The sequence below is a fragment of the Berghia stephanieae genome, chromosome 13 (assembly GCF_034508935.2).
Source record: "Berghia stephanieae isolate SIO BIC M18660-M18661 chromosome 13, UCSD_Bste_1.3, whole genome shotgun sequence".
Classification (NCBI taxonomy): domain Eukaryota; kingdom Metazoa; phylum Mollusca; class Gastropoda; order Nudibranchia; family Aeolidiidae; genus Berghia; species Berghia stephanieae.
In genome coordinates, this window is record NC_088372.1 from 19,892,408 (window position 1) to 19,904,629 (window position 12,222).

The window sequence follows — 12,222 nt, forward strand, 5'->3', positions numbered from 1 at the left end:
AAGAGCAAATTGAGTAGGTGTCCACCATTACTAACCAGTTTTTATTTATTAGCTATAAAATTCACAATGTGATCGATATGTGCTCGATTCCATCATCACAAAACCAAACATGGCAACACTTAACAGATGAAACGAACTAACATCCTCATGCAGACATAGAAACAAACACCTTTTATGTAATTACGAACCTCCATAAACACGAATCCAGAAAAATACAAAAAAACACAACAGTCTACTTTCACTTCCAATTCCTGATAAGAGCAACGCTCGATAACAATGTTGTGTATGTGTGTGTGTGTGTGTGTGGGTGGTGTATGTATATATATATATATATATATATATATATATGTGTGTGTGTGTGTATATATATATATATATATATATATATATATATATATATATATATATATATATATATAAAATTGTTCCATTTTTCCCAAAGCGTTTGAACTTTTAGACGGATTCCAAACCGGTCTTACATATTTATAAGAAATAGAGATAGGTGGTTTCTTCTCTCTACAACAAACGAATTGTAAACTCCAAAGCATTTCAAGAAAGGCCAAATATTCCCCTTTAGCTATTGTTGACGAAAGCCGACCATCGCGACATTTCAGTTACATTTACGTACTTTTGTAAACTAAAAATGTAAAAATGTTGTTTGTTTCTTTTCAAATATATGTGAAGACTAAAGATTTCAGTTTACCCATAAAGCAAAATCGTATATCCATTAAATTTCCTAATAATTGTCATTGTAGTACCGCACATTTTCCCACCTCCTCTTTTTTAAATATGTAATTCATTTAAACTTATCAATTGTCCAGGTCTATTTGAGAGGATCCAATTTTACCTGTATCTCGCTGTAACTGTTATGGAATTATACATATAAGTTACTCCAATGAAAGTGTTGCTCCCCTTTGTTGATAGCTAATTGACCCTAGTTACCGGCTAATTAATTATGAATTGTTTGGATCATTGCTAAAGATATTCGTTGTAATATGTATATCAGGTGGCATGCCAAAGAAATGGAACTACTCTTTATCCATAACATTACAATGTATTAGAATGGCGATATGTAGGAAAAAAGTATTGCAAATATATTTGCTTATAGCGTGTTACAATTCTGTAATAAAGGTTCTCTCACTGACAGCTACCGGGTAGAGTGATTCGATAATATCATTCTCTTGTTCCTCCAAAACATGAATGTTCACTTTTATCCTGCGCACGCACCCTGCCAATCGGGGCCTTTCGTTACTTTAGTCAAAAGGTCAACACCACATACGGAAATCTGCCAGTCGAGAAAGCCGGAGCAGGTGCTTTTCTGCCTGCAGCGTCGTTATCACGTAGTAAATGATGACCCTCCTTGTGACCCCCCCCCCCCAGAGCACGTGGTCACTGAGTTCTAACATTATATTACGGAAATAAACTACAAGGTACATCGCTGTGTACAACCAAGCAGTTTGAAGCTTGGGTGAGTAACTATATTATAGTTTTATTTCGTCAATAGTTCGCCTTTGTCGCAACTTCGTACCTCACCGTCCACTATAGTTATATCTACACTATTATCATAATGTCAAGTAAACAGCTCATCACTTTGTTACAACCAAATATTGAGCAACAACAAGAGCAAATAAAACAACTCGTTGAATGATAAGTAAAACAGGTAGACATTTTATGAAACATAAGACCCTTGGCAATGCATGTTCCATAAACTCTTTGAACATAAACCTCCGGTGCTTCCGTGCTTTTTCGCATTTGACCTTGTCTCTGCGACGAGCGCCAGCGTTTTAATTTGTTTTTAATTTCTCACTTCGTTCCTGACGAATAGAAAGCAGATATTTTCCTACTTGCTAACATGGCTATCAATTAACACCAGATAAGGATAGCACAGTATTCTGTCATGCAGAAGTCGAAAAATATATAAAATGAACAGTACCTCCCTCGACCATTCGTTGGAGACAACGATTCCAATTTTTAACCGTACTCTAGATGAAACCATTCAAGAAATGGCAGCTATAATTCGCCAGAACACTGTCGTATGCAAGTTCTCATCCATTAAGAATCATCTGGATGAAGCGATACGTGCTTGTTTTAAGTGCGTAGTCAACAACACATCTGTCGTTGAAGCGCTATCAAAGCATAGTGAAGAGGAGCTCTCGTTTAATAAAACCATCGAGATTTCCACAGAGGTAAAAGATGCCTCAAGAGTGGCCAACCGAGACTGAACTGACTGTTTAGCCTGAGATTAATAGAATTCAGCATCAAAGAAAACAACTTCTAATGGTTTAGCAAGACAATCCACACAATGAGCGCACAAAACGTTCAAATGAAAGATAGACATAGCCGCAAACGGAGTATAGAAATAATATCAGACTTGTTCAAAAGTGGCACAACACCGACAGCTGTAAATTCAAAACAGTTGTCTGCCGCTTCTACCAGAAAACTGGACAAACCAAGAGAGCCAGTCGATGTAAAATGAGATCGCCGACTTTGCCTAATGTCACTACAATTTGTCGTATGTCACGGGTCAATATCATGTCAGTTGCATCACTTACATGTTCGCTAATGATTGTATTCAACCACAAATGGTGCTTAAAACCAGGAACAGCTCGTCGTGTAAACTGTCTTCTTGCCTGTGTCCGTTAACGACATATGTCACGAAAAAAACTTTCTTATCAACACGATACCGTCACATTAAGAACGTTCTGCCATAGAGCTACTCAATGATTCGGTTGACAAACTGTTTCAAAGAAAATCATTAAATCCCATATTTGTTAAGCCTGTAACCGACATGCTACATATTCAAAAGACACCTTAACAAGTGTGTGAGGAATTCTTTGATATGTTTAAATTAAAACTCGTTACAATATAATATTTTTTTTTATAAAGTAAAAATCAGAACCATCCCATAGGCGATTCCGGACGACTTCAATAAGAGCGTGGATGTCGGTATTGCAAAGGATATTTTGAAGTCTAAATCTGTCATTGAATTTGGAATGCTGTTATACCAATAAAAAAGAAGGAAACCAGTGGCGAGAGACCGAAAAATAGACCATGCGCAGACTACTTTAGAATATCATGCGCAAGTTGGGTATATACGAGTATTTTCTAAAATCGACCTTACCGAGGCTTACAAACAGATATTCTGTTGTCACAAACATTACAAGAACGAAGCACTCAGCACACATAAAGGTGTTCTTTTTCAAACGAAACTACTATTTGGCATCAGTTCAGCCACTGGAAATTTTAAACAAATAATGGATGAAGTGACTCATGATCTTCCAGGTGTCACAGTCTATACCGACAACGAGTAGCAAGGACGTATCCGATCATTTACAAAATCTGCGTAGATTATTACAACGACTGGAATCTCCAGATATGGTCTTTCAGCGAACCGCAGTACAAGTACTTGGGCTATCTACTATGAAAGGAAGGGATTGTAAAACATTCAAAAGTTTGATGCAATTACTAAAATGCCGCCATCCACAAATGAATCGAGCCTAAAATCGTTCTTAGGATAAATACAATTTTATTACACATTCTTGCCATATATTTCAACTGTCTTAGAGCCATTCTATCAGTTAGCTAAGAAAGAAGTTCAATAGAAATGGACAGCAAAGAAACAAACTGCTTTTTTAACATGTAAAAAAAAGCATCTTTGTAACGGAACAATTCTTGTCCATTTTGATCCATCTCTCGAAATGGACATATCTTGCGACGCATCCAATGTTAGAGTTAAGAGTGTGCTATTTCATTGCTTTCCAGACTGCGATGAAGGACCGATTTCTAAATCTTCTAAAACATTGAGTAATACTCAGCTATGATACAGTCAGATTAATGAGGAGCGATATTAATTAATTTTGCTTAGAATAAGGTTATCCATATTTTACGGCCAGAGTTTAATATCGTCACCAAACACAAGCCTTTATTGTCGCTCTTTGGTCCAAAAACATTAGTATTTGTTTCATCTGTCAACCGTATATACAGATGGGCCTTGAATCTAGGTCAAAATGATTATAGAATTGAATATCGTGGCAAAGCAGATGCATTGTGCAGTCTACCCGTTGGTGCCGACCCAGTCTTTGACAAAGAATATGGATAAGGTGTAAATACTGCGTTTAGGATTTCTACAATTGGAAATTAGTTAAGAGCCACAGGCCCCGAAGTCATCATTCTAGAATCCATTTAAGACGACACCAAAGCCGCTGTCATGAGAAACACCATTCGTAAATGGTCAAATTCAGATTCCAAAACGAGAGATCATTGTCAATTCTTCAAGATAAAAGACGTGTTGTCAACTTATAATAGATGAATAATCTACAGATCCAGAATCTTTATGACCAAGAGCTTACAACGTAACGTCCTACGAGCATCACATGTAAAAATTAGTACGAACTATCGTATAACGGCCAGGCATTGATTCCGATATTGTCAATAGGTGTTGTGAATGTGTTTCATGTGCTGAACATCACAAGAGGCAAACCATCCATGGATAACTCCTAACTTACCATGGAATCGAGCACATATCGATCACATTGTGAATTTTATAGCTAATAAATACAAAAATGGTTAGTAATGGTGGACACCTACTCAAATTGCTCTTGCATTCATGCAAATTATTCGACATTGAGGATAGAAACAACTAGTTTTCTTAAAGAGGATTTTGCTCACTTTGGCTATTCTCACGCAATCGTGTCGAACAACACAGCACGCTTCACTTCAGACGGATCTCAGACAAGGTGAAAAGAGAAGGAAATCAGATATCTCAATTGACCTCCTTATCATCCCGCAAAAATGGTGCCGCAGAATAACTTGTATGAAGTTTAAAAAAGGATTTGAGAAAATCTTCTCTTCATTATCGTTGCACAGCTTTAGCTTCTTGTTCGTCACCAAGAGAATTGCTTCATGGGCTTCAAATTCGTACTTTAATCGACACACCATTTGCCTACATTTCACTGCTAATCCAAAACCAGTTATACTTTGGTACTCGAAAAGAAGAAGACGGAAAATGGATTCCTCCTACTGTGAGTAAGGTATTGGAAACCGGCATATAATGATTACTCTCCAAAGATTAGAAACAATGTTAAAGCGACATATTGAAAAATAAGACCATGGTACAACATTCTATCAGCAAATGATACCATACATGACAACGTCATTTCTAGTCCTCCCAGTGACTGTTCTTAGTGTTGTTTAGCACCAAAATTGAGTCTTGAACTTTTTGAGGCGTTTCTCAGTGCTAATCAGCGAGGTGTTATAGACCTATACATATGAGTTGCGCCAAGGTAAGAATTGCTCCTCTTTGTTAATAGCTAAATGAATTTAGTTACCGATGAGAATATCAGAGTGAAATGCCCACTACTTTAAATATTTGAGCTATATTACAATGTCCATTTCATTTGTACAATAGTGTTATACAACGACTTTTGTGTATAATATATTTCTATTTGTAAATAAGCTCTTCCCTCTAAGATTAAGTGATTATCTAATGAAATTCTATTTAACTCCAAGGAACAACAGAAGCCAATGGTACCAAACGTATTACTTGTAATTGGGCAATAGATAATACTTTTGTTTAGGTTTTGGTTTTATATATTTATTTGCCAAAGTGAGCAGCTTTATCAAATAAAATTTGACGAGAAATAATATTGTAACCCTTCAGGTTTCCCCTTCAGTACACATAAACTTCGTCGAATACGAGATAGTTTACCGTTTGCTGTTGGAAAGTAGGAAAACATTGTTTCAATTGTAAAATGCCTTTTTTTTTATCAAAATATTTTACGCAGAATGAGCTGGAAATGTGTTGGTATATTTTTTTTGATCACTAATAACATTCATGAGTCGTAATTTGTGTACGTTTTTTGTCTTGCTCTAATAAAGGAGGAACTCAAGACATAACGGCATGTCGTATTTATGTAATTGTATAAGCAATCGGATTCCTAGCCATATACAGCTTTTTAGAATAATTAAGCAGAAATGAAACATTCACTGACAATCTCCAGAAACAGCGTGTTAAATTTTGATCCTCGTAATGATATTATAATGATAATAATAATAATAATAATAATAATAATAATAATAATAATAATAATAATATATAATAATAATAATAAATATAATTAATTAATAATATTATTATTTATTATTATTATTATTATTATTATTATTATTATTATTATTATTATTATTATTATTATTATTATTATTATTATTATTATTATTATTATTATTATTATTATTATTATCATCATTATTATTATTATTGTTATATTATTTATATTATTATTATTATTATTATTATTATTATTATTATTTATTATTATATTGTGTTGCTATTGTTAGTATTATTATTATTTTCATTATAATTATATAAGAATTTGAAAGGCACAATACCAACTGACGTTATCATAGCGTTCTAAATGATGTAAACAGAAACACTGGACATGTAGAACGATACAAACAGCTATGCTACTTAATCCCTATTGCTTTTCTTGAACACAGGCTTTATTATTTCCAATAGACAGGATTCATACACATCTTATAATTTATTATGATAATAACAATGTCAATGAAGCACTTTCACCAATGACTGAACTTTGCTACCTACCGCGGGATTCAAACCTTCAAAAATACAAGTATCTAGCCGAGTTTCATCGTACTAGATACAGAACTTACCTTTAAATGAAAACACAACTGAAGTACGTCTTTTCTCACAAATGAGTCTTGAACCGGAGAAGCATGTACATTCACAAGATTTGAAGCGCATCCAGTACTGCAAAGTAAAACTTAGCGTCACGCTCCCTGATCCGGAAACCATGTGTGGATAAGGACAGTTGAGCAACACAAAAAGACCATTAGATCCGTGTCCCTGTGCGGCACAGCTAACTTTGATGTTAGACTCTTTGTTAAAAGTCCATTTACTTTCACTTCTCAGACTTTGACCATTAATGCTCATGAGTAATTTGACATCTGATGCTGCTGAAATACATCAAAGAGAAATATAAGTTTCTCCGTGGGACGTCATAATTTATCAAAACAATGGACAATAACACCCCGCTAGTCTATCGAAAATAACTTTTCCCAAGATCTAACAGACACAGATACCCAATCACTGCTCGGTAGAAAGTGGGAGGAGGGAGGTGGTGTAACCAACTGAGCAATGGGTACGACTTCTTACCCTTAGTTTCAATGTGCAGATTGATTATGGGTACTCCATCTTGAGCCACCATATTTAATACTGTGATCCCGGATACTTCTATCTGTCGGTCCTTCTTATGTTGCGGGACGCATGTGTCTATCTTCTTAGAATGTGGTTTTTTAACTCTTTCCATAACAAACCGTAACACCGTCTGACGATAACAGAAATTATCTCTGTCGTTCAAGTGAGAAACAGGGAGGCTAAATCTTGCTCAAGAAGAGGGTTTTTAAAAAAGGCCGAAGGACTGAAATATTCCAACCAGAAGTCATAGAGTTGTTACTCTTGAGCACAATTAATTAATTTAGTTAGGACACATTAAAAACTATCATCCTTATTTGTTTCAACTTTCTAAAACAAATCACTATCAATATTCAGATAAATTTAATGAACAAACATGAATATAACAGCTTCGAAGAAGAACAAAAAACCAAAGATCGAACGTTCAGGGCTCAAAACATTTATTCAGCCAATGACATAAATAATGAAATAGAAATACATCCTTCACAATCGAGAGAGACAGGAACAGGAATCTTACTGAAAGGCGTGGAATTATATATCTGATGTCTGCCTGCATTCTAAGTGACATATTAACCCTCTCCTTTCCAGACATTTTCAGAATTTCCCCAAAACTTCACATCCACCAATCGCTAAAAGACATTCCTTACTCAAACAGAAAATCAACAAGAACATTCTATACATAATGTTTTTCGCCAATAATATGGGCTCCATTACAGAATGTCAATTTGTATAGATATAGCAAGAAGAAATGAAATTTGGATGAGAAAAGTGAGGGTTGCATCGTAACAAATGTGACGATTTTCCAATAGGTGATAATGAGAGGGTTAAGGACTTTTTTTTGCTATTCCAGGAAGAGGTGGGTTAATCTTAAAACGTTCCGTGTTTGTTATTTTCTCTTTTTTCGAGGTTGTTTAATTCATTTCTTATAATTACTCATTTTCAGTCCCCAGCGTCTATCTAGCAGCTCAGTATCACTTAGAAATTAAACTTTTGTCACCAAAACTTCATGCCGTGCAGTTAAGATGTTCACACATCAATTCTAAACATTTTGTACGTATTAAACTATTGCTTATTCTCTCATTTCTCAATTTTATACATCAGGCAATATTACACGTTTTATGACTGTCGGATTGCTGACAACGACTAGTTACACATGTTACACTTGAAGGAAAGAGAACATAACTAAAGAGTTTTTCCAATGATTCAATGTTGTGCCACTCAGAGCTGGACTCGAACCCACGACCCAATACTTGGAAGGCTTGCGTCATACACAAGATCACATGGCTGCACTGTGCTGAATTTAAGAGGGAAATATCTGACTCGTTTACCTCATAGAGACTATACGGAGTATTCTAAAATTTGTTCAAGGGTTTCTTTCTCTAAAAACTTTCTGCTATCGAAGTTTATTGTTACTTTTATTGAGGAAACCAAGTTTTCATACTTACTATATAAATGAATTTCTTCATCTAGCTCATTTTTTGTCCTTCAGAACCATTGAAACAAAATGTCCACCAGTTTCCTTACCGTGACAGACAATAGCAGTTACGTTACTTTCTACCCTTTGGACAGGAAGCAAGTCAAATGCATAGTTCATTCCGCCAGATCTAACAGATCCAACAACCCAATAATTACATGATGGACTATGTGTCCGAAAAAAAATCTCGAATTTATCCGCAACGAACTCCGGTTCATGTGAAGCGAATGCTCTAACAACTAAGCTATTGAAACTCCTATTTTTCTCATTAAAACATTTTAAAAATCCCAAATTGACTCATTGGTACAAAACGATGTTTCAAAACCTCAACCCGGCGATCGTTTGGGCAGGTTAAACAAAATAAAAAGAAAAAGATAAATGTAAAAAAAAAACCCATAGATGTAATTTAATGTAGTTCCAGAAAACGTATTAAGATAGGATCTGTATTCCAATCTCTCATCATTTACACCCACACTTTCTTTGTTTACAGTTACTTCACTCCGATTGAGCGATGAGTCATGATTATCGTTGCAAATGCAGTACAATATTTCGTTAAAAAAAATACAAAGACAAAACATTATTGAGAAAGTAACAGAAATTACACACTAAGTCCAATTGGCTACAAACAGTACGTCAAAAGTAAATATGATGTTCATTAAAGTGAAAACACTAACCTTTTTCAACGGCCATGTAGAAATCAAAATACAATTTATCACCAGTAGTCGTTTCGATTTTCAGCATGTATTTGCCAGAATCGGTCACTGATAGGTTGAACATCTTAACTTCAATTACTTTGAAGTGTGGAACCGTTGAAGAATCCTCTTTAATTTCAATAGAATTCTTGCTTGTGTTTATGAGACGAGAATCTTTAAAGAGCGAATAACTAATAGGCACGTGTGTTTCATCAAAGGCAAAACGCCAAATATAATTGCTTCCCTCTGATAGAGTCTTCAATGATCCTTCCAGGTTTTTTTCTGAAAAAATATTTTAATTTGTAAAAATTTCCTACTACAAATAAATATTCATTAATTAAAATACACCTCTACTTGTCAAAAACTCTCAAACCTGGAATTTACATAGACCCTCATCTTGACAAAAACTCCATTAACTCGAATTTCCTTGTTTAGGGACATTTTATCGATCGATATATAAAGGTTGAGTATTTAAAGACATTTTAACAATAAAATGTGCTTTGTTCAGGTATGCAGATAGTGACACAATTTGTGATCACTGACAATGATCTATTCGGTTTGAGTGAAACTGGCTGAAATTTTGATACCAAGTCTAAATTTAGGAGGTAACATTCAAAATCTTATTTAATCATTAAGAAAATAAGCTGTTTTGTCATTTCCTCTTCTTTTCTTCTTCTTCTTCTTCTTCTTCTTCTTCTTCTTCTTCTTCTTCTTCTTCTTCTTCTTCTTCTTTTTCTTCTTTTCTTTCTTATTCCTTTCTCTTCCTCCTCCTCCTCCTCCTCCTCCTCCTCCTCCTCCTCCTCCTCCTCCTCCACTTCTTCTTCTTCTTTTTCTTCTTCTTAAAATATTTTTAAAATATTGAGCTTTTATATAGCGCAATATCCACTTAACGTGCTCAAAGCGCTTTACAAGGGGTCCCTGGTCAACAGCAACATTTAACATGTAGGACGAGACATGACGCCTGTTAGGCGATATTACAATTTTTCGGACAAAGACAACGCTGTTAACGGCCAGGTACTCATTTTACCCCTGAGTACGGTGAGAGAATGTGAGTAAAGAGTCTTTTCCAAGGACTCAACTATGCGTCGAGCGAGGCTCGAACCCAGGACCTTCCGATCCGAAAGCGAGTGTCATACCGCTAGACCACATAGCCGCACTTCTTCTTCTTCTTCTTCTTCTTCTTCTTCTTCTTCTTCTTCTTCTTCTTCTTCTTCTTCCCCTCTTCTTCTTCTTCTTCTTCTTCTTCTTCTTCTTCTACTACTACTACTACTACTACTACTACTACTACTACTACTACTACTACTATTATTATTATTATTTCAACTGCTACTATTATTATTTCAACTACTACCACTACTACAACAACAACAACAACAACTATTACAACAACTATTACTTCTACAACTACTACTACTACTACTACTACTACTACTACTACTACTACTACTACTACTACTACTACTACTACTACTACTACTACTACTACTAGTGTCTGTATTCATATTTCTCATTTTCACCCACACTCTCTTTTTTTTTACAGTTGCTTCACTCCGAGTGAACAATGTGTCATAAATATCATTGTAGATGCCTTGAGATATTTTGTGTTTTAATAAACAGACAAATTATTATGAAAAAGTAATAGAAAATTACATTTTAAATCCAATTAACCGGTAAATAACCACGCCTCTCGGACGATCGTCATCATGTAAACAATGGCAGTGATTGGTAGACACAGCAAACTACACAGGTTTACTCTCGATGGTATGTGTTAAGTAAAATACCCACTGTTCTACCGCTCGATCACTAGAATCAGCACAGAAAACTGTGTGTAAACGTAAACGTTTTTAATATGATCGAGAAAACCATGTGATAACTAGTCACCCATTTGTCTATATAAAAACAACAACGATCAGATGGAGGTCGAATTAGTTCACGTTATTGATTGTTTATAAACAACCAACTATGTTTGTCCGAGCACGTGTGAAGATGTGTCACAAATTCCATGTTTTGATTGGTGAAAAATTGACTTCAAAGAGCAAGTCAAATGTAAATAAGTTGTTTATAAAAGTGAACACACTAACTTTTTTCCAAAGCTATATGAAAATCAAAATGCAATTCATCCCCAGTTATCGTTTCGATTTTCAGCATGTAATTGCCGGAATCGGTCGCTGATAGGTTGAACATCTTAACTTTGATTACTTTGAGGTTTGGAGCAGTTGAAGAATCCTCTTTAAGTTCAATATAATACTTGCTTGTGTTTATAAGACGGGAATCTTTAAAAAGAGAATAACGAATAGGCAAGTGTGTTTCATTAAAGGCAAAGCGCCTAGTATAATCCATTCCCTCTGATATAGTATTCCATGACAATGTTCTTTGCACGTTATTTTCTGAAAATATATTTTAAATTGTACAAATTTAAACATTAATCATGACTAAATCCTCCTACAAATAAATGGTAATTGATTAAAATAACCCTCATCTTCTCAAAAACTCTCAAACCGGGGATTTCAAATGGCTCTCATCTTGTCAAAAACTCCCATAAGTGGAACTTCCTTGATTTATGTAGAGACATTTTATCGATCGATTTTTAAAAGAGGAGTATTTTATGATCAACATGTTAACAATAAAATGTATTTTGTTCAGGTATGCAGAACATGATATAATACGTGATAACTGCCTACTCTATAATGATCGATAACGTTTGGGTGAACCTGGTTGTAATATTGATACCTAGTCTAAAATTAGGAGGTAAATTTCAAAACATTGCTAGATCTCATTTAATCATTAAGAAAATAAGCTGTTTTGTCATTTCCTCTTCTTCCTCTTCTTCTTCTTCTTCTTCT

At 34.8% G+C, this 12,222-nt stretch overlaps 3 protein-coding genes across 4 annotated transcripts in view; 1 reads left to right on the forward strand and 2 right to left on the reverse strand.

Moving 5' to 3' along the window:
* Window positions 1-11,767, reverse strand: part of LOC144959084 (uncharacterized) — a 23,162-nt gene extending 11,395 nt beyond the window's left edge. The window contains exons 1-3 of one of the 2 annotated variants that reach the window (XM_078891463.1): window positions 11,461-11,767; window positions 9,362-9,661; window positions 6,673-6,972 (exon numbers count right to left, since the gene is read on the reverse strand). In XM_078891463.1, coding sequence (XP_078747589.1) covers window positions 6,673-6,972; window positions 9,362-9,661; window positions 11,461-11,719 — 859 coding nt within the window. In that variant the 5' untranslated portion in view covers window positions 11,720-11,767. Of the gene's footprint in view, window positions 1-6,672; window positions 6,976-9,361; window positions 9,662-11,460 lie in introns of both variants that reach the window. The other variant, XM_078891462.1, reaches the window with a different exon arrangement.
* Window positions 1-12,222, forward strand: part of LOC144959238 (uncharacterized) — an 87,170-nt gene that overhangs the window by 50,469 nt on the left and 24,479 nt on the right. The gene's annotated exons all lie outside the window — the stretch shown is intronic.
* Window positions 1-12,222, reverse strand: part of LOC144959083 (uncharacterized) — a 107,873-nt gene that overhangs the window by 11,395 nt on the left and 84,256 nt on the right. The gene's annotated exons all lie outside the window — the stretch shown is intronic.